This window comes from Mus musculus, chromosome X (genome assembly GCF_000001635.26).
Source record: "Mus musculus strain C57BL/6J chromosome X, GRCm38.p6 C57BL/6J".
Classification (NCBI taxonomy): domain Eukaryota; kingdom Metazoa; phylum Chordata; class Mammalia; order Rodentia; family Muridae; genus Mus; species Mus musculus.
In genome coordinates, this window is record NC_000086.7 from 133,960,154 (window position 1) to 133,982,263 (window position 22,110).

At 40.4% G+C, this 22,110-nt stretch overlaps 1 protein-coding gene across 5 annotated transcripts in view; it reads right to left on the bottom strand.

The window, feature by feature from the left end:
- Sytl4 (synaptotagmin-like 4) overlaps window positions 1-21,668 on the bottom strand; it is a 45,437-nt gene extending 23,769 nt beyond the window's left edge. For 3 of the 5 annotated variants that reach the window (NM_001290717.1, NM_013757.2, NM_001290719.1), the window contains exons 1-5: window positions 21,509-21,659; window positions 1,972-2,144; window positions 1,530-1,745; window positions 856-965; window positions 514-619 (exon numbers count right to left, since the gene is read on the bottom strand). In NM_001290717.1, the coding sequence (NP_001277646.1) occupies window positions 514-619; window positions 856-965; window positions 1,530-1,745; window positions 1,972-2,081 (542 nt within the window). In that variant the 5' untranslated portion in view covers window positions 2,082-2,144; window positions 21,509-21,659. Of the gene's footprint in view, window positions 1-513; window positions 620-855; window positions 966-1,529; window positions 1,746-1,971; window positions 2,145-21,508 lie in introns of all 5 variants that reach the window. The other 2 variants (NM_001290718.1, XM_006528551.3) reach the window with 2 other exon arrangements.
- Between the last annotated feature and the right edge of the window lie 442 nt (window positions 21,669-22,110).

Below are 22,110 nucleotides of genomic sequence, written 5' to 3' on the forward strand. Positions count from 1 at the left end.
AAATTTTAGTAATGAACAACGAGAATAAAAGAAAAGATTAGGGAAGTGTGGAAGAAAGCTAACATGAGACTGGGGGATCAGTTAATGATGTGTGTTGCTCTGGCAGAGGGACTCAAGTTCGGCTCCCAGCACCCATGTCATGGGGTTCACAACTGCCTATGAGTCCAACTCCAGGGGATCTAACACCCTTCTGACCTCTGCAGCCAACTACCCACAAGTATACACACCTGCCAACAGACACTAACTTTTAAAGTAAATAAACCCTTGTAAAGAAATAATAGATTTCTTTTTCACAGGGGAGTGTAGCCTAAGAACAAAATAAATTTGCCTAAATGTTAATATTTGCCTGGGGCTAGTGGAATCAGGATTGATTCTTTTCCCTCCTCTTCCTCCTCCTCCTCCTCCTTCGATTTTATCTGCATTTTCCAACTTCCCTCTAATAATACCTATTACTTTAGAAAACGAAGTAGTAGTAATAGAAGAACTAAATAATACTAATTCCTTGGCTCTCACCTTTGTTCCCTCTGTTGTTGTTCTTGAATGATCCTTCTTCCTGGCCAGATATCACCCATCTGTGTCTGCTGAAGGAGGGACTGCCCCGCTGTCTCTCTTTTATTCACTTCAAAACAAAAGCATGGCAGGATGTAATAATGAGATAAGGGAAGGAAACAACTTTCAAACCAGCTTCCCCAAAACACACGCTTGCAGATAGGCTAGATACAGCCTCTTCTATTCACACAGACTGGCTGAGCACCTGGAGTTAAGGCACCACTAGCCAGAATACAGCTGGATTCCACACAAGCCTTCTATCTTCAAGGCCAGGTCCTTCAAACAGCCTCTAGCCCTGAACAATACCTGCAGGCTTCTGGCGCAGGGACATCCTGATTATCTCGCTGCCTGTTCGGTAATCAAAGCGATTTACTTTCTGGTCATAAAACCAATCTCCAGTTGCTTTCTTCAGCTCTCTGGGGGGAAAAAATAAAAGAAAATGTCAGATGTGTTGGACTGGCTGGTTTTGTATGTGAACTTGACACAAGCTGGAGTTATCGCAGAGAAAGGAGCCTCAGTTGAGGAAATGCCTCCATGAGATCCAGCTGTAAGGCATTTTCTCAATTAGTGCTCACTGAGGGAGGACCCAGGCTATTGTGGATAGTGTTATCCCTGGGCAGGTGATCCTTCCTGGCTTCTACAGGAAAGCAGGCTGAGCAAGCCATGGAAAGCAAGCCAGTTATCAGCGCCCCTGCATGGCCTCTGCTTCAGCACCTGCCTCCAGGTTCTCGCCCTGTTGGAGAGTTCCTGCCCCAACTTCCTTCAATAATGAACAGCAACCTGGAAGTGTAAGCCAAATAAACTCCTTTTCTCCCAAATTTGCTTTTTGGTCATGGTATTTTGTCACAGCAATAGAAACCTTAAGTAAGACCTGTAGAAACAATGACTCTTGTCACTCAACTAACAAAATTGATGAGAGAAAGTCTCAGGGCAGCCCGACATATGTCCCCCTCTTTATGCTGCCACGAAGTGATACTCACATCTCCTTCGAGCACACCTTGCACCTCCAAGAGCCATTGCTTTCCAGAACTCGGCATTCTCGGCACACTAAATGATTGCAGCCCACACAAGTGCTGCTTTTGGGAATTAAGCGGCCCAGGCCCTCCTGGCACCTGGCACAGGTTCGATCACTATAGTGTTGGCTGCCCCTTTTGGCCCCTTTTCTTTTGATCTCCAGGAGCTCATTCTTCAGTCGCCTGCCAAGACAGGAAAGAGAAGCACAAGTGGGTTCAGGATGTACAGAAGTGGAGAGGATGCCAGTAAGACCACTGTGTTCTGTACAAGCAACAAATGCAGAGCCCAGCAGTCCTACGCAGCTTTAAATCATTTACTCGATGCCGACAATGAATGAAGAAACAACTGAAAAGCTTGAGTCTCCTTGGTTGAAAGCCTGCAAGGGCTTAGTATTTCTGGGCCCCTTACCGAATCCTTTTCTCATCTGCTTTTCTGAGTTCTTCATCTCTCTGCAGAACACCGAGGATCAAATCCCTTTCCATCTCGGACAGAAAAGAGAGGTCTAGTATCTCCGACATGGTGGCTTTAGGCTCCTCCTCTTCCTTCAAAGCAACCTGGGCAAGAAGAGTGACCAGATGTGTCTAAAATAAAAAAGCAGTTAATGTCATGAAGATTATTAACTGCAGAGTCACTGCCCAGCCCTAGAACATTTCCCCCCCCCAGGCTACCTTCTTCTTGAGTTAAAGCTAAAGAGACAAAGTAGAAAAAAAAAAAGTTTGCGATTCATTATTTCTACTTTCACATTTGAACCCCTGGCCTAGAATGATTTTTATTTTTTCAAAAAATTACTCATGACTCTGGAAAGTGGCTGGGTCATTCAGAATAAGCATCTTAGTCAGGAAGGATTATAAGGCAGCTAAGTCAAACTCTCCCTCCAAGAAGGCCGCCCTCATCATCATCCAACTTTTATTATTGTAAGTGTTCTCAACTCTCAATTCTATTAACTCAGATAGTCAGGTAGGTGGTCTCTAGATTTAAGGGGGCTGCCAGTTTAAGCTGAATTCTCCATCCCTGACTTGTTCATGTGTTCCTGGAATTTAGTCATCTTCCTAATAATGCTTCAAAAGATTCTACCACCCCCGCTACCTCCCAAATAACAGGCACTACCTCTGCACTTGAGAACAGCTTCTCCCATTAAATTAGCATTTGTTGAGCACCACTCTGTGAAAGCACTGGGGACACCGAGATGAATAAACCACAGTCGCTGAGTTCCAGAAACTTACACATGAACACAGTACTTTGTGCAAGTGCTATCAAGAAATTTTAAATTAGATCTATGGAAACTTACAGAAGTATCTAATTCTGTCATACATAGACAGGGGAGGGAGGAGAGAAAGAGACAAAAAAAAAAGAGAATGCTATTTACATGTGAGGATTTTCACAGAGGATATGGATTTCTGCCTTATTTAAATGAGTGTTGTTTTAAAGTGTCTGTGTGTGTGTGTGTATATATCACGTGCATGCAGATACAAGGGGTATGATACCAAAAGAGGGCACCAGATCTCACAGAGCTGGAGTTCTGGGCAGTTGTAAGCCAATCCCATGGGTGCCGAGAACATAACTAGGAGAACATAACTCTGGGAGAGTAATAGGCATTCTTATTCAGCATCATCTCTCTAACCCTATGAGTGCATTTGTTGATAAAGGAGAATGAAGGGAAAGATGGGTTGGAGTCTGAAGCCCTGGGTTCGATGCCAGCAGCTTAACAGCAAAGTTAACAGCTGGCTCACACCTGTAAACCCCGCCCCGAGCACTCTGGAGGCACACACAGGAAGATCACAATTCAGGGCTTTCTTTGCTCCACAGAAGGTTTAAGGTCAACCTAGTTTACATGACAGCCTGTCTCAAAAAATTAAAACCAAATTAATTAGTAAATGTATAAACAAGTTGAGCATGAAAAGAAACTTGATTTAAATGGCATATAAAAACTATATATTGAGCTGAAAGTATTCTTCTTAAGCACACTTGGAATATTACACACACACACACACAAGAACTAATCATGTACTAGAAAAGTCTCAATAAATTAAAAGGCCTAAGTTTTAACAAATTAAAAATTGTATTTGAGTTCAAGGACATTAAATAAGAAGTTAATTTTAAAGGTTAATTCTAATCTCAATACTGTCTGAAAATTTGCCAGACACTTCTAATTAACTCATAGGTCAAAGAAGACCTCATAATAGATTAACCATGTCTTTAATATCTTAGCAAATAAACCTGCCTTTTGCTTCACCTCTGCCACCATGGCTGTTTGCATATTACGAGATAAAATATTCCCTAGGGATTCAAAAGGGACTATATGGAATGAAAAGTAATGCTTTCCTATGCAATGCATTAAGCAATAACAGTTTAGGGCAAATGATAACATCATATTTTGAAAAACAGAATAAAGAAAAACAATAGAGGCATAAACACAGAAAGACAACGTTTTCTAAAAATTTATGGCCACTCATATACTCTCAAGTTATGGATAGGAGAACTTCCTAATGGAGACATCAAAGTCTAAAAGGACTTACTATACTCCTTCACTCCCATCCAGACGTAAATGTCAAAAGGGCCAAGTCACTGCTAAGATCACTTGTCAAAACTTGAGCTCGTTTGTTCTATGTAGTCACATAGTGTCAGTTTTCATTGATAATAACATTTTGGTAGGGCCTAGACCCAGAACAGTCGTCTAGAAAAGGCAACTTTTTTAGTAAGGAATTGCATGCATTTATTGCTAAAGATGAGGATAATATTCCAAGTGAATAGCAAAGCAAGGGAACTGTAAATGGCGCCATCAGGACAGAAAGTTGACATATGTCCCAATCAATAATAGTTCTAGCAGAAAAAGTAAAAAGTATATAGGCAAGTTGAACAATAATTTTGATTTAGTGGGCATATTTAGAATCTATACCCTGATCCTATAGATTAAGAAATAATAATGTAGGAGAATTAATGCTAACTCCAACAAAACTAGGTTTTAAGAAGAGAAGGAAGAAGCTATCTCTTTGTTGTTGTTGTTGTTAATTCTTCTCTCATATATTACAGACCAACCACAGTTTCCCCTCTCACCTCTCCTCCGAGTTCCCCTCCCCCACCTCCCCTCTCCTCTAGATCTACTACTTCTCCATTTCCCTTCAGAAAAGAGCAGGCCTCCCAGAGATATCAGTTTGAGACTAGATACAAACCCTCATATGGAGGAGCTACCTTAAAGTATCTTAAATTTTAAAGAAAAAATTTTTAAATAAAAAAGAAACCACAAAATAATGGAAATAGTGATGTAGACAGAGTTGGATGCGAACTCTGACTCTATATATCAGCTATATGACCTTCGGAACTACCCTAGAAAGTCATTCAGATAGATGCATCTCCTTAATAGCATACAGATTAAAAATCGCTACTAAATGGTGTTCTAATAATGAAAAGTGATGTGAATTTAAAAAAAAAAAACAGTTCTTATAGTAGGAAGAGTATATTACAGATTTGGCTCTGTGTTATATTTGTTGAATACATGAATACCTGCTCTGTCTCTCAAACGTGAAGGCTACTTATTAATGTGAAGATGATAATATTTGTGTTCAAACTCGAAATGTCTGCCAGATAGGACCTCCTTAGGAGAAATTGTTGGATATAGACACCCAGAAATTTAGACCAATCCCTGATATACAGTTTGACTTTAATGAATGATTAGTGAGCGTTATCACTGAGAGATATTGGTATTTATGTGTTTAGGTTTAGATCCACAAAAACTGAGTAGTGGTAATGGAGTTGAAAGAGGAAAAAACAGTTGTTTTTCTGATAAAGTATGGATACTAGGATTAAACACAAGGGCTTTGGAGCCAGACTGAATATGAATCTCAACTTTACCATTCACTGTGTGACTCTGGGTAAGTTGGTACCCCTCATCAAGGCCTTCTTTATTTGTAAAATTAATTTATACATCTGTAACTGAACTTATTTTGTAAATGGCAAATGAGTTTTAAACACACAAAATGCTCCAAGTTATGTGAAGACAGAGATGCTGTGCACAGCCTCACTCACAGGTAACTACTGTGTACCACTGAGCAACCCCAGCCCATAGGTCATCGCTTTATACATGAGAATTCATCCTTTCAGATTCTACTACATCTTGGCAAAATGTTCATTTTCTTTTGAAGAATCTGAGTTTATCATTAGTTAAACTCTAGCCAGACAGCATGCACTTCTTTTAGAAGTTTTTAAATAAGAAATTACACTGACAGAAGGTTTTCTGAAGTCCTGACTCATGCTCAAGGGATAAAAGGTTGAAGTGATAGTAAATATTTTTTCTAGACTTACAAATGCTAATCATATGATGGTTTTAATATGTCATCTCTAATGGATTAACTGTCATTTCCCACCAAAGGATAATGAACAATTTTGGTAAAAATTAATATCTTACTAAGCATAGGGAACTAGATTTGTTCAAAGGATGTTAGTTTATCCATGAAGGTCTGAATTAAACGAATTCTTGTTAAGCCAATATTTGTATAGTATACATAGACACTCATTTGTTATGTGAGATTTACAATACCAGACACCAGATTCTGAATGCATTTAAATATAGTTATTTAGGGGTTGATTTAGTTATGTCAAACAAGTAATGTCATGCTGCCTACATGTTTGGAGGATGACAACTGAAACTGAGCTTGGTCATAATCGCTGAGATGTGCCAAACATCACACCTACTGATGTTCAAGATGAAGTAGTAGAGAATGTAGATCTACTCATACAATACATTGGCAAAATCCATGAAAACATGGTGTTCAAGACACTGTAAACGAGGCAGTGCAAGGCTACAATCTCTATGGATGGGGATAAGCAGGGTGAGATTTCTCATTTTTAGAACTCATCGCCTTGAGCATTTTCAAGCCAAGTATAGAGGAGGAAACCAGGGAAAGCCAGCTAAGCCTCCCAGAGTGAGAAGGCTGAGAATCTTAGCAAACCTTAGGGGACTGGAGCTCTCGAGACAGAGAATGTGCTAGAACAGCAAAAGGAGAACCCCTCAAGCACCAACTGATATCCTCTCTCAAGTATTTAGCAAAGGACTGTCCAGTGCAAGTCGTCCCTGTGATGAAATTACTCCAGACTAGGGAAAGACCTACCTGAAAGGATTCAATAGCACTATGCCTAGCATTCAAATAAAACCAGAAGGAGTGCCTCTTTTCACAGCCAGACTAGAAAACCTCATGATTCATAGACCACTGGCTAAACGTACTGTCGTATATTTTAGTAGTGAGAAACAATTAGGCCTACGTTATTAGTTGTTCTTATCCTTCCTACCAAATCTAACCAGAAAAAACTTGAAAGGAGCCGTCTACTTTCAGGTAACTTAAGTGCTTCCAAATTGCTTAAGTGAATCCCAAAGCAGAGCTCAAGAATGTTTATGATACAAAAATATACAATTAATCAGGTAAAATGCATCATTTCTAGTGCCAAAAATCAGGACAATTCTGCTTATAATATGGAACAAGATAATTAAAAATGTTCCACAAATTCCAATATTGGATTTAACAAGGCCACTAAAAATAGTTACTATGGCTACTTTCCATGTGTTTGAAAAGTTAAGTAGGGATTTGGAAGCTGTAAAAATAAAAGACTGAAGTCTTTTATATAAAACTATAGTGATGGAGATCAAACATACAGAACACGGCATTAACAACAGATTAGACATTGTAGTTAAAAGACAATTAGCAATGAAGACACAATCTACAAAATGATGCACAGCAAGAAAAACTATGAAAGAAATTTAATGGGTTGCCCAACAACTCTAAGTCGTCTAGTATAATTCTAGAGTAATCAATGAAATTTGGAACACTAAAATGTTTTCAGAAGACTAATAAACTAAATTTGAAAAGTACTATGAGATCACAGATACAAGAAGTACACTGAACCTTAAGAATAACATATAAGGAAAGTTATGGTCATAATATATAAGGAAAGTAGACCATTGTCAAGTCACTTAAAACCAGAAATAATAATAAAAGGTAGAGTTTAAGGGACAGAAGTACATTGCACACTGATACACAGAGATTATGATAAAAGCACATTAATTATTATAAACAAATGTAAACAAAAGCAGAACACATCTCTAAAATATTAAAAAGAAAAAAATACAATCTATTTAAACATATACATCACAAGTAATATTACTCAAAAACAGGTGAGGAACTTGAAGGACGGCTTGATTGTTAACGAGAGGCTCCTGTTCTTACAGAGGACTGGATTTTACTTTCCACCACTCATGTCAGTAGATCACAACTGAGTGGAATCCCAGCTCCAGGATATCTAATGCCTTTGGCATCACCAATCACCCACACTCATGAGCACATACCCCAATCAAACAAACATCATCATCATCAACAACAATATATAGGGTGAAACAAGCAAGCTATCTTCTAGGGAGTCAGTGATTCCAGAAATCCCATCTGGATTCTGTTATACACCAAGGCACTAGATACAACACAATGTCCACATTGGAATGCTGTATTGGTCGTTGTATCAACTGTTCCTCTCCACTTTAGGGTGAAGTGTTTAATAAACATAATCATGGAAATAAATATATCTCAACTATCTAGTCTAGACTACTGAAATTTAGCATAGATTCAAATAGCAAAGCTGTTAGTGTTGGTGTCTCCAAAGTTTAAAAGTTCTTTTTGGTGCATTCATTGCACCAAATTAACTGTCACTAGGGCAATGACAATATCTGAAGGAGATTAACCAAAAACACTATCACAATTAATGTCTAGGAATATTTGCCCCCTTTTTTTCCTTCTGGACTTGTAAGTATAAATTTATCTAGCCCCACAGGTTTTCCCATGAGACCACCTTCTACTGTCCTAGTAGTTACCTCTGAATATTTGTATGGTTTCTTCCCAGGCTTAGGGCTCTGAATTCTGCACTGTGTACAAAATGGTCACTGACTAGGTGGACCAACTATGTTCTAAGTACTATGCAAGCTAACTAAGAATAAAGGAATAAAGCACAGCACATGACCACAAAAAGCACACAACCCAAGAAGCAGACTCTTGGATAATCATTTAAAAATTACACAAAGAAAGATATGCATCAGAGGTACATAATGCTATTCTTAGAATCCATGTATTCTTAAATGAAATCCTAAGACCAAATGCAGGATAGCTTCCCGTGAATTGTTGACCAGGTTAAGAGCACTGACTACTCTTCCAGAGTTTCTGAGTTCAATTCCCAGCAATCACATGGTGGCTCACAACCATCTGTAATGGGATCTGATGAGCTCTTCTGTGTGTCTGAAGACAGCTACAGAATACTCATAAAAATAAATAAATAAATAAATCTTTTTTTAAAAAAGTACCTTCTGGATAGGATATAATCATTGCCATCGTTCACACACAGCAGCTGCAGGTACTGTTATCAGATATGCACAGAAAAGTAAGAATAATAGAAAAAGAGGGAAACTAGTGTGGAAAGAGGAGGGGTTAGCAGGAGGGTGAGAGCGACAACAGAAGTAATGAGGTAAATATCATCACAACACATTCTATACACATATAAAATTCTCAACAATTTTAAAATTAAATACAGTCTCTAAAATGTAAAAATTGATCATGTGTATGTGTGCACACACGCACGCACACACACATGCACACACACACACACACACACACGCATAGGATAGCATAAGAATACCAAGTTGGAGCATTTAACCCATCTGGGTGGAAAGGAGACCAAAAAGAGAATTGTCAGCAGGAACACATGAACTGAATGTAAGTTTAATGGGTAGCAGCTGGTTTACCAGTAGAACAAGGGTTTTCCATCAAGAGGAAAAAGCATGGGGGCATAAAGCAACATGCTATAGCAAGCACTGTGGTGATAATGACTGACAAAGCATAAAGGGAGGGTGATAAAGGCTCAGGAGGTCTCTGGGAGCTTGGCACATTATGCACAGATGCTTAGCTAGTCAGCTTTTGACACAGGGCACACTGAAGTGTTTCAGGTAAGGCAAGGACACTTTAGAGCACTCACACAGTTGTGCAGACCACTGTTTGGAGTGTGTGTGTGTGTGTGTGTGTGTGCGTGTGTGACATAAATGCTGGGAGAAAAATGACAAGAAACGAGGTCAGAGCACAGAAGTAGTAGAGAGGGAAAGGAGAAAAATCGCAAAGGTAACACAGAGGTAAAGTCTGCAAATGTTGTATAACACAGAAAGAGCTTCCGTTATGAGGACATGGAGTTCTGATGCACTAGATTCCTAACTAAGGACGATATAGCATAAGAAGAGAACTTAAAAGAACTGGAGCTGAAGCCAGGCTGCCCGTTCACGGCATTTTATTTCTATGAAGTTTGCAAAAGTTATTTGAGCTCGCTAAGTCTCAGTTTTCCCACTAGAAAGAAAGGCAATAACAAGAACTGCCAGGGGTTCTGGGGAGTCAAATAGGCATTGTGAGTAAAAGGCATAGCATAGTGTCTGGCCTCGAATAAAAACCCAATATTGTTAGCTGCTTAGTTTTAATTATTATTAACCATATGCTTTGGAAAAATATATGAGCATATGGCTGTTTTGACATCTTTCTATGAAATTTGAGAAATCTAATCAGTATTCTTGCCCAGATGGAAACTTGCCCGTACCTCTCTGCATGGATGTAGACTGGTAAGCATAAATATTAAGCAAATGTTAGTAATTAGATATGATCGCTTTTAAAGATAATTATTTATACACTGTTCCAGACAGGATTTAAAGTGACTTATAAAGATACATAAAACATGGAAAAATATCATACATTTTTAAAGTAGGATCAAAAAGAGAAGGGGGGAAGAAAGGAAAACAGGAATGGGGAGAAAGAAAAAGATTCAAAGCCAAGGCTCTTACATCAAAGAGCAAGTGAGGCTTCACGGTCAAGTACCTGGATTCACCTGCAGTCTGGCGGCCCCTGGCTGGGTCATCTGCAGAGCACAGCCTCCTGTCACACATGCCCCAGGCTTTGACCTCTCTGAGCCTGCCATCAACAGTTTTAGAGCAGCAAGGTGGTTTTCTCTTCTTTCCTTGATAGCAAGAAATTTGCAGCTAGCTCACAGTTCTACCTGAAGCTTTACAGTCTCGAATAGTTTTTTTTTTCTCTAAGTGGGTTCTATGAAAGGGGTTTGTATGTGCTGCAGCGCTCTGCAGTTTTAGCTCCTTTTAAGATATACACCAACTAGGATGAGGACTGTGTGGAAGGTGAGAGCAGCTAACACTTCTATAGCATGGATTATGTATGTATCAGGCACTTTTCTACACCTGGAGTCATTTAGCCCTTAGAATCACGCCATGAGGCAGGTACTAAAATATTGTGTACATTTTACAAAGGAGGAAAGTGAGACACAGACTGAGCAAATAACTTGCCCAAGGTTACACACCCCTGGAAGAGACAGTCTAATTTTCTGACTAGGTAGTCTGGTTCCAGAGTCCAAGGTCTTAGCCATTTGATTGTACGATCTCTTTACATTCTAGAAATAGTGTTCTGCATGGTGACATTTGGAAAAGGGGACATTTTATGCCTAGGAACTTGAGGGAGGTATTTAAAGTCATTATGTAGTAATGGATGGAAGTTTGAGAGGCCCTCAGTCTGCCGAGACCTCTCATCTGCAGACGGGGAAAGAGCCACTCTCCCTATCTAGGGCATTTCTTCTAATGGACAGTGGGAGCACACCGAAGGGAGCCAAAGGAACCAAGATGGAATGTCCTCACTTAGCTCTTAAAATCATGTGTGGGGACAGCTTTCACCACATGCTATCTACATAGTTACATTTCAAAATCGTCAAATACCGATCCTGCATGATTTGAGGAAATTTCCACTTCATATACTCTATACATCTCTACAGGAAGTCCTAAGGGGAAGCTAGATCTGAAACTCTACACATTGCCCTTACAGAGCAGCATGCAAAAGCGTGTGCACAATGTGGCTTTCTTTTCATGATTTCATAGTCATAAAAACCTACTCCTCAAAACTTAAACCCACCACAAATCCTAGAGGCAGGTCTTCATACAGATGGCTCACAGAAGTATTAACTACCATAAAAATGAGATTGTTGGTCAAAAATGAGATCATGGGTCCAAATGTCCCATTTGGCAACAGGAGAAATAGCTATTAAGACAATCCTACTTAAATCTCTAACTTTCAAAATCTGCACTAGAAAACCGTCCTCTCGTGTAAGCCAGGCAACTCCATAAGGCCCTATACAGTTGATGGTAAAAGACCAAACAGTTCACTACCTTCTACATCGAAGACCTTAAGAACTTTAATGTTTGTATACTAAAGAGCCTAAGAGTCTTCAAAATCAAAACCACCCAGCATAGTGGTGCATACCCGGAATCCCAGCAAACAGGAGGCTAAGGCAATAGGACTGTGATTTTAAAAGTCAGCCTGGTCTATATAAAGAGGGTGGCAAATATTCAAGAGCCAGTTTCAGTGGGACAGCATTGACTAGCATTCACAAAGCCCTGATTTTGGTTTGATCCATCTGACCCACCCCTAAACCTACTCTCCCCAAATAAAGAAATATTATAAAATCTTATTCACTTATAATCATTTTTAAGTGTGATAAGGCTGTAATTTTTCAATAAAGCTTATCACCTTGTAACTCAATTATCATACCCTGTTCTATAAGCTTTGATAAAGCAGAAACCCCACAGGGAAGACCCTGTTCTTTTGCCAGGGTCACAGATGGTAGTGATTTCTAAACTAAACTCCAAATGGCATCTGTTTCTCTCAGGCCACGTCACCTACAAAGCACCCACACCATCCTCTTAAATGAGAAGTCATGACGGCTCATGACTAATCCAGCCCATGTTCACACCTAGCTGCAATTTCATGCATTTGGCTTCTTTTTAATTTTAGGGATGCTGTGATCTAGCTATGGCCATAGAAACCTTAAGCACAACCAAATAACCTGCATTTGAACTTTAACTGAGCTGCATATGTGGCAGACCATTTTAAAGTGTAAATTTCATTCAAGTAAAATGCTAATAAATATGTGCGAATGTTTACACAAAAGGTAAGAGAAATTACAAGCTACGAAATAAAATGTAATATACGAACTGACTGCAAGTGTTCCTTGCCTCCTAAACTGTTTAACCATAATTACTTGACACATTACTTCAAATCCCTAGCACAAGATTAGTACATGCATTACCAACATCTGGTGTACTGCAGAAGCACTGTTCTAACAGTTCAAAAACAAAAATTAAGAAGCTACAAACACTGAAAGATTCAAAGTAGGTTTGTACATTTCTATATTTTCAGAACTGACAAGGTACATGAAAGTACCTTTACAAGTTCTCAGGAGAAAAAGATACAAATTCTCATAATGAAATAAGTAGAATTTTAAAAAGGAAAGCAGTCAAAATACCTAGGCGGACTTTCTTTGCCACACATATAAGTATTTGCTGTTAGTATTGTAATTATTAGTATTCTAAATAAAATTACACAGAGAGAAATTTGCTCAGCAAACTATCCTCTTATTTTACAAATGTAAAAATTGTGTGTGTGTGTACACTACAGGATTGTAAACTGTATGAACGAAATATATTATTGGAGGGGAAAGGAAATGGAGCTTAATTTTGTTCATCTCTGTACCTTCAGTGTCTAGAGTGCTGCTTGGCCAACAAATACACTCAATCAATATTTGTAGAGTGAATTAGCTGGCATCAAAAATACCACTTATCATTCAACCACACCCAAGAGTTTATTCTGCAGAACTTCTCCACCTTTTTCATCATTGATTCAATACTCCTCTCCGAATTTAACAGTCCATCCTTCCAACTTTTTCACTCAGTGATCTCTCCCAAGTCATTCCTACTCCAAGACCTCACTTAACAGTCTTCTACAAACCCTCTTTCATCTGGTCAGCCCCTTTCTGTCTTTACTTCCTTTCCTAGACAGTTTGGATTCTATTATTTCAAATACACTCTTGTCAGTGTCCTCATTAACTCCTAATTTCATTACAAATATCTCCTTTTTTAAAACCCATCTGAGCTCATGTGTCTTTTATGCCTTCCTGAGAGCTCCTGGGATACAGTGAAAGAAGAAGATGGGCCTGGTAGATTATTACCCACACAAATTCTTCATCACCAAGCTCACCTCAACACTGCTGGGCACCACAAATATGCTTCTCTGGGTCGGACTAGCCTTCCTGTTCTCCACAATACCTATTGCTCGAGTGACTCTAATATTCAATCCAAACCCTGTCTACTTTAACTCCTGTCCAAGAGGCTGGTCTTACCTCTTATCATAGAGAAATATACATGCCATCAGATCAGTTACTGATGCCAAAGCTATAGTTAAGCTCATCTATGCCTGCTCATGGTGAACCTCCACCTAGTTCTAGATCCCCTCCCATTTGTATTTCTCAATATAGAGAGATGGGAAGGATGAATGAATAGATTGGAATATCTTATATAGGCATACAAACAATGTCTGGAAAAAAAGACAAACAAAAAAATTTCCCTCTGGGAATTAAGATAAGCAGAGGCAATAAAATTATATTTTAACTCTTACTGGGTGAAGTAATAAAAATATCTTCATATCTCTGAGCACACCAAGCTATATAAGGAAGAGGTTGAAAGGAAATAGAAAGAAATAATTATAAATACAGAGAAAAGATGGGGTGGACTCTCCAAATCTTGAGAAGAAAAGAAAAGCGAGTGGTTAGTGGCATCATAGAAGAGAGAAAAATACTCAATAGACAAGAGAATACAATCAGATAAGTCTTAAGGGAGGAAAATCAAATGGTCAAGAGAAATCTAAAAGAAGATGGTCCACCCATATTGGAAATAATTTTTTTAAATATTTGGGTGTCAATTCTTACAGACAGACGTTGTTGATCTTTTTAAGATTGATTTTTTTAAAAGGGAGACATTGTTTTAAATCTTATCCCTAATAAGTCTAGTTTCTACGATAAGAATTACTTAAAATATTATCCCAATTTAGAAGTATACAGGACTGATTTCCTGGGCTGTATCATGCCACATGTTGTTATTTTAAATATCTCCAACCCTGAGTTACCACTTTTAAGGTAACTTTCTGTTACAAATGTTACACCTTTTTAATCATACCAAATGTCTTGTAAGCCAATATTGTATAACCAAAAGATGCAGATCATATTTATACCTTTAATACAAGTCAGAAACAAAATGAAGGAGCTACATGATACTTATACATTTAGACCAAACAAAATTTTTACTTTTTCTTGCTTTCTCTAGTTTTAAGAGAAAAAGAAATGTATCATTTGCTAAACGCAATAATCACAACTTCAGAGATTATTTTTTCCTAGGGAAAAACAGCTATCAGCTCATTTCCCCTTGATTTGAGAAGTAGCTGCTCCCCTTAAAAGGAGATTTTCAGCAGTGCTTTTTTTTTGCAAAAAAAAAGATTGATTTTTATTTATGAATGTTTGTGGGTATTTGCCACATGGGTCCTGTCCCTGAAGCAGGTGCTGGGTGCTGGTAACCAGCATCAGGACTTCTCAAAGAGCAGCAAGCTCTTCTAACTATTGGGCCATCTCTCCAGCCCCAGTGCTCAGCTTTCTAAAAGAGAACTATAAAAGGGATTCTCATACTTTCTTGATGAATGTAAACTGGAAAGAAAAAAAAATCTGTTAGAATAACTGATTTTTCAAAAGTTGAACTTTATAGAACTTTTCCCAGTAGCAACAAATTTTCTGATCCATTGTTTAATCCATGTTTAACACGTGCCTTCCCTGCTGAAGTGCTCCCCCGAAAAAGAGAGTGGTGTCTGTCTCCAATACATGTCAAATGTTTGGATGGCCAGACCCGATGCAGGTGCCTAGCACATTTCAGGACCTCATAGCCAACACATAGTGGGCCCTCAGCAGATATAACCATGCTTTCTGGTATATCACTGGCAATAATTTGAAGGCACAGACACTAAGGCACTCCTAGGACCTAAACTGAAAAACCTACAAACATGAAATAGTGCAGATACCACAGGAGATTTCCATATCTTCAAAATACCTTGAATTCCAGGTAGTTTTAAATAGTCATGGCCATGAAATTGAGTGATCTGTCAATTCAACTCCTCACTTGCTGGCACCATCTAATCTCTGACCTTGTTAATTTCTGTCCCAGCCATTTGGACAAATCTCTCAAACTACATTGTTCATAGTGCCTCAAGATCTTGGCTGGTGAGTGAGGCCGGAAAGAATGGAAACCAGCCTCTGTGACTTGAGGGAGAAACAAAGCACAATAGTTGAGACCCATTTTATTTTTTGCAGCTTTATGGAGATAAAATTAACAAAAGATGGATACATTTGCAGTAAATATGAGGCTGTGAAACATGTATCTTGATGGAGCACCCTTCTTTTCATCTTTCTCAAATGCCACTTGAGCCCTTCACCACTCTTGTCAAGAGGACCACCCTCAGAAGACCAGCCCTCCACAGCTCTGTCCTTCGGAGCATCACTAGTTTTGCCCTTTCTCTGTTGTCTCAACCAAAGAGCTAGTTGCCTTTCTCTAAGTATAGTATTATTCTCCACATTCATTCTGTTCAATCACTAGCCCCCAGCTTCCTCAGGGACCCTTTATCATCTGATTCTATGTGGTTGCCTCATAAATAGCTTTCTCTCAATCCTGTATTTAAAGTAACACAAAATTAGTACCCTGATCTCCCCTGAGCCTTGTCTCCTTCCCATTATAGCCAAGCTTCTTCAATGTAAATACCACATTGTCCCAAACAGGGGGGTGTAACTGACTGGTAGGTTACTTGCCTACTATGCATGAGATGATGGGTTTGATCTCCACCATAGGAAAAAAGAAAGATGTTTTTAAAAGATCATTCACCCTTAATAAGGGCATAAGCAAAAGATGCTCTTGATAGTAAATATGTAAATTCTCTGAGATGCTAATTGGGTCTTGCCTACTCAATTTTTAATATATGTATGTATGTGTGTTTATCTTTCATTGATAATAATTGTGTGTATTTATAGGAGAGAATCAATTTTGATATATGTTTATATTATAGAAAGGTTCAGTTTATTCTTTTAACAATGTAAGAATATATGATGCGTTATCATCAGAATGCATTATCTCCCCAGTTGAGGGGAAACTATGTATCCATTGATCAATACCCCCTCACTCAGAAGGTCACTTACTACAATGATTTTTCCCAGCACTAGGAAGATGATTCAATGGGTAAGACTTCTAACGATGACCTGAGTTCGATCTCCAGAACCCTTGTAAAAAGCCTGTTATAGAGAGATTGCTGGGGCTCACTGGCTGCAAGCATAGGGTGTGCTCCAGATTCAGTGAGAGATTCTGTTTCAAGGGAATAAGGCAACAGTGATAGAGCCAAACACCTAAAGCCCTGCTCCGTCTACATGACTACAAGCACATGTGTGTACACACATATACATCCCACACCCATGTGGCACATGTTCCAGGCCAGGAATCTAGCAGGGAGCAGGGATGTGCCTACAAATTGTCCAGGTATCTGTCAGGGAGCAGGGGGTGCCTACCATCTCAGGTGTGAGTTTCTGGGGTCTCAACCCTCTCTACCCCTCAAGCTTCCTGACATGGTTTACCCATCCCACACACCAATACAGAGCTGCTCCATAGAAATAGTTGTATATATTTTACCATTGTTCAAGAATGTTCAGTGAACCTTCATGGTGGCTGGGACAAAGGTAGGTAGCAGGCAGAGAAAATGGAGACACATGGAAGAGTTCACCATACAGTTTGAAAGTGAGATCAACAAGAGTTCAAACACTGTTATGTGGTGGCCTAAGATGACAGAAATCCTGGGTAACCCAATATTCTTGGTTCAACTAACTAACTGTATAATGGTGCCCTTTTCTTAGTCATGGGAAGGCAAAGGGAAGGATTAGGTATTAGGGCAATCAATAATCCATACTTGGCCATGTTACCCTTGAGGCATCTATCAGATGCCAGGTAGAAATATCAAATAGGCCACTAAGAACCTGAGGCTTCAGCACAGAAGAAAGGCCCAGAACAGAAACATGAATGGTGGCCGTCTAGATGTCACAGCAATGGTACTTAAAGAGAACTTCTGAGCAGGTTTTGGGTAGAGAAAAGTCTGTAGGCTGAGTCCTAAGACAGTCCAATGCTCAGTGTTTGGGAAGAAGAGATTTAAAGTGCCTGAGCAGTTTATTTATGCAAACTCACATTTCAAAGAAGTTAACAGACAATAAATGTTGAGAAGTATATAGTTACTGTTTTTTACAGGGCATAGGTCCTTCTAAGTCTGCTGTTATCAAATAGATTCTGGACTTTTTTTCTGTCTGGATATTTCAAACTGCATTTAAACAAACTAGCACTTTGATTTTGCTACACAGCTGCTGCTAGACTACAAAACTAGTCTACAGCTAGGCAATTGTTGTAAAAGTACTCAGTTGGACCTTCTCCATACAGCCCATAACCTAGTAACCACCTCACATATAAGATTAAGGGTGATGAGAATAAAAACCTAATTCGTGGCATCTTTTATTTGTTGGGGCTTTTCCCTGTTGCACAGTCGCCTTCTCTCACTGACCTTGACAAATGCCTGAATGTCCTCGGGACCGCTGATAATTCGCACCTCCCTTCCCAGTGCTGCCACTGTTAAGAAGATGAACCAAAGGAAAAGGTTTCTTTCTTCCTCCACCCACACGATTTGTACTTAAACATAAAGTGAAGGTTCTGGTCAAGCATACTGGTTCACATCTTCAATCCTGGCACTCAGAAAACTGAGGCAGTAAAATAGCCATGAGTATGAAGCCAGACAGGATACACAGTGAAGTCTAGGCTAGCCTAGGATACATTCTGGGACTCTTATCTCCAACAACTTAGAAATTAAACAGAGAGGAAATATTTATAATTAGGTCAAAGTTGTTATCAGAAATAGAGTCTCAAAGCAAAACAACAACAACAACAATAACAAACAGCCAAACAAAAAAACCTCAACAGAAGGAAAACTGTATGAGTACTGGGCTAGGGGCAAACTCCATTCATTCATTCACTCACCAGCATCAGTCTGACGCCTATGATGTGCTCAGAACTCTGGTTCCTTTGACCATCAGTGAATACAAAAGACAGCAATTCATATCCATTTGTGTTATGGGGTAGAAGCGAAACAATGAATAAGCAAAACAAATGTAGGAAAGAGGTGGAAAGAGTGTTTAAGGGGCTGGAGAGATGGCTCAGCCATTCAGAGCACTGGCTGCTCTTCCAGAGGATCAGGTTCAATTCCCAGTACTTACATGACAGCTCACAACTGTCTGTCCCATGGGATTCAACACTCTCATTCAGACATACATGCAGGCAAAACATCAATGCACATAAAATTAAGTAAACTTTTTTTTTTAAAGAAAATGAATGGTTAGGGACATGGTTGCAATTTTCAGTGGGTTGGTCAAGTGACGGCCTTGAAACAGAGGCACAATGCTTGTCCCTATTCTGTGTTACAAATAGCTCAAGATTGTTTCTTATTCCAATCTTACCATCAGTGCATCCCCAACCCCTAGCACAAATCTTTGTGCTTCAAGATCCAGTTACTTCCTTTACAGAGATTACAACCTTCCAGATGGAAAAACAGAATGGTATTCAGGCCTTTATTGAAGTCTAAATAAAGTCCTTCAAGACAATATAAGTAGTCATTCTCCTTGGGAGAAGGAAGTATGCATTCAGTGAGCTTGCCTCAAAGGCAATGATGTTAGGAGAAATCTTGAGAGATGAATAAGAGTTAATGACAAGAGGTTGGGGATATGAGTACCAAGTTGGCCGGGGGGGGGGGGGGGGGACAACCAGTAGTTTAAACAAAGTTCCAGAGGTGGGCTTGAGGAAGATATACTCTCCTGAGTATCTCTGCTGAAGCTACAAATAAAAAGGGTGTGCTATCACTCTGTCTGCCTGGTGTGGCTTTGTCACATACACATATTTCTGTCAAAAACCTGTCAGCTGCTACGCCATTGTTTCCCCTCTGGCCATCTGGAAAGGAAGAAGTTAAATCAGGTGCCCATCCAGAGAATTCAGGAACACACCTCTAAAACCCAGGAATTTGTTCTCCTAACTTCAAGACAATGACAACAGAGCTGAGAGCCTCAGAGGTTTCAGTCATCCAGGGTATGTACTTAACAACAGCAACATGCAACTGGTCTCATGTTTGAAGTTAACTCAGTTAAGACATGAATGTGGTAATTCAACTTCCCCACAGTGCATCTAAGATGGAACCATGGACCAGAAGTTAGCTCCATACAAGCTTGTCCCGTTGTCAGAGTGTAATTTAGAGCATCACACTTAACCTTTCAGCCTCCTCTGTGTTGTATCATGGCTGTAACTGTATCACCAATTGCATAGAATTAGTGTGAGGCTTATCTGAGATAGGATGAGAACTAATCACGTCGCCACCTGACTTCATTCGTTCATTATGCCATCACTTTAATAGTTCCAACCTTGAAGGGAAAGTGCTCAGAGAACACCAACCAGAATGCTTCATATACTCACAGACTAATAATCCCAGAACCAGCCTCCAAGTTCAAGTTCACCACTCTGACCTAGGGTGTAGCCTTTGAAATCACGACCATCTGCTACCCAAAGGGAGATTCACAAACCAGTTTTGTGGGGGCTTTTTCTACTAGGATTTCCAGCACGCACACACACACCAAGAAAAAAATTGCCAGAGCTCTCTGAGCTAATTATTGTTTTTAGTTCTTCATGGCAAATTTGCACCTTAGTTCATTAACTCCTTAATGTCAACATATTTATGAAGAGTGCAGCTAAGAAAGAGCAGAAGAGTAACCAGGTTTAAAAAAAAAAAAAACAGCAGAGAACAGATGTGATGTTGCGGACCTATAACAGCAGCACTTTGGGAGGTAGAGGCAGGAGGATTGCCAGCCAGTGTGAGGCCAGCCTTGTCTACCATCCTGAGCTACAGTGAGACCCTGTCTCAAAGTAACAAAAGCAGAAAGGGAAAGTGAGGTAGGGAAGTCAAGGGATATAGGAGATTAATTTCTCCCACAGATATACAGGGCTTAGGGTCAGTCCTTCTAGAAGCCATTTATATACTAGAATGCTAGATCCTCTGGTCCTGAAACTGTAGCATATTGGGGTCGGGGGAGGGAGAAAGAGTTGGTTAAAGCAAACACATCACTTTTCAAGCTATCAGAATTTTAAACCAAATTCTTTTACCATCAACTTCTCCTAAAGCCCATCCATCTCCTTCAGTGTCCTCTCAGTGCTCATCATCCTCTCCAGGCTGGAGGAGCACTGGTGTCCTTCTGCCAGGAGCAACCCCCCAGCCTGTTTGAAGGGGGCATGATAAAGGAGTTGAGCTCTAACCTACACAGCTGGGGCTCCAGCTCCATGCCCAAGGGGAACCAACCCACTGAGGTAGAACTCAAGAGTCAACTTGCCTGAAGTCTGTACCTGTGGTGAAGAGACAAGGTGAAGCTAGGAAAACAGAAGCCTGGAGTTCAGAAACAGCGAGGGGCCATAGAAGGAGCTGGACAGTCAAGTCCAGCGAGGTCACCAAAAAGGTGACTAGCCTCCAAGTCCGAGGACACAGTTCCACTAGAAGCCTGTTCAAGCCTGCGCCAGGGGCCAGCTCTCTAGAGGGGCCAAGGCTACTGGAGGGGACGGAGGGGGAGGGAGTTGGGGCGCGCAGAGCCAAGGATACCTGTGGAGAGGTAGCTCCCACAAACTCCGTTCAAGGGAACTGGGCAGAAGCAGCCCGAGAGAAGGATAAGTGGCAGGGAGGGACCGCCTGGAGCAGACGGGAGGCACCGCGTGGGGGTGCGGTCCCTAGACGCGGACACAGCAGAAGGGCCCGCGTGGCAGCTGGGGAGGGAGGACAGGGACCTCACACAAGGTACAACAGGACACACGCCCCCGAAGTGGGGGTGAGACACGGGGCTGGGGGAGTCCAAGAAGTCCCAGACAGAGAGAGGGTGAGGGTGCGCTCAGATACTAGCTGCCACCTACCTGTCACCTGCAACAGGTGCTACTAGGTGACCAAAGGTCCGGGTGCCGAATGGTTGGAAGGGTCTCTAGCTCCAAAAAGACTTAGACCAGCAACCCAGGCGGCCGGCCCTACTCAACCCTCCCAGGAGGCGGAAAAAGCTGCAACTTTCCCTGGAGCGGGGAGGAGCTGGACTCTTAAAGGGGCCGCACTGAGCGCAGGGCTATTTGAGCAGAGGGCCAACTAGTACAGTAGAGAGTTCTGGGAACCAAAGCCTTAAGGCACTGGAGGAATTTCCTCCTGAGTTAGCAGAGTTTGAGGACCTACTGGATGTCCCTCCTCTGCCATTTCCGTCTAGTCTATCTTTGCTCACTCTCTTAGATGATGGGGGTCGGGGGTGGGGGTAGGAATGGGAATAAAGTTCACTTGCCTTTTTGTTCAGCGAGCCAAAAGTTGTCCAATAGTAAAGTACTTCTTTTGAAATGTAAATGAAGAAAATATCTAATTAAAAAAAAAGAAAAGAAAAGAAAACAAGAGTCAGTCACTGGGCGGGGGGGAGGGGAGAGAGAAAGATAACTTCTTCATTGATGTAGGTATTGGTAAGGAGCCCGAGTGCCTGTAAATA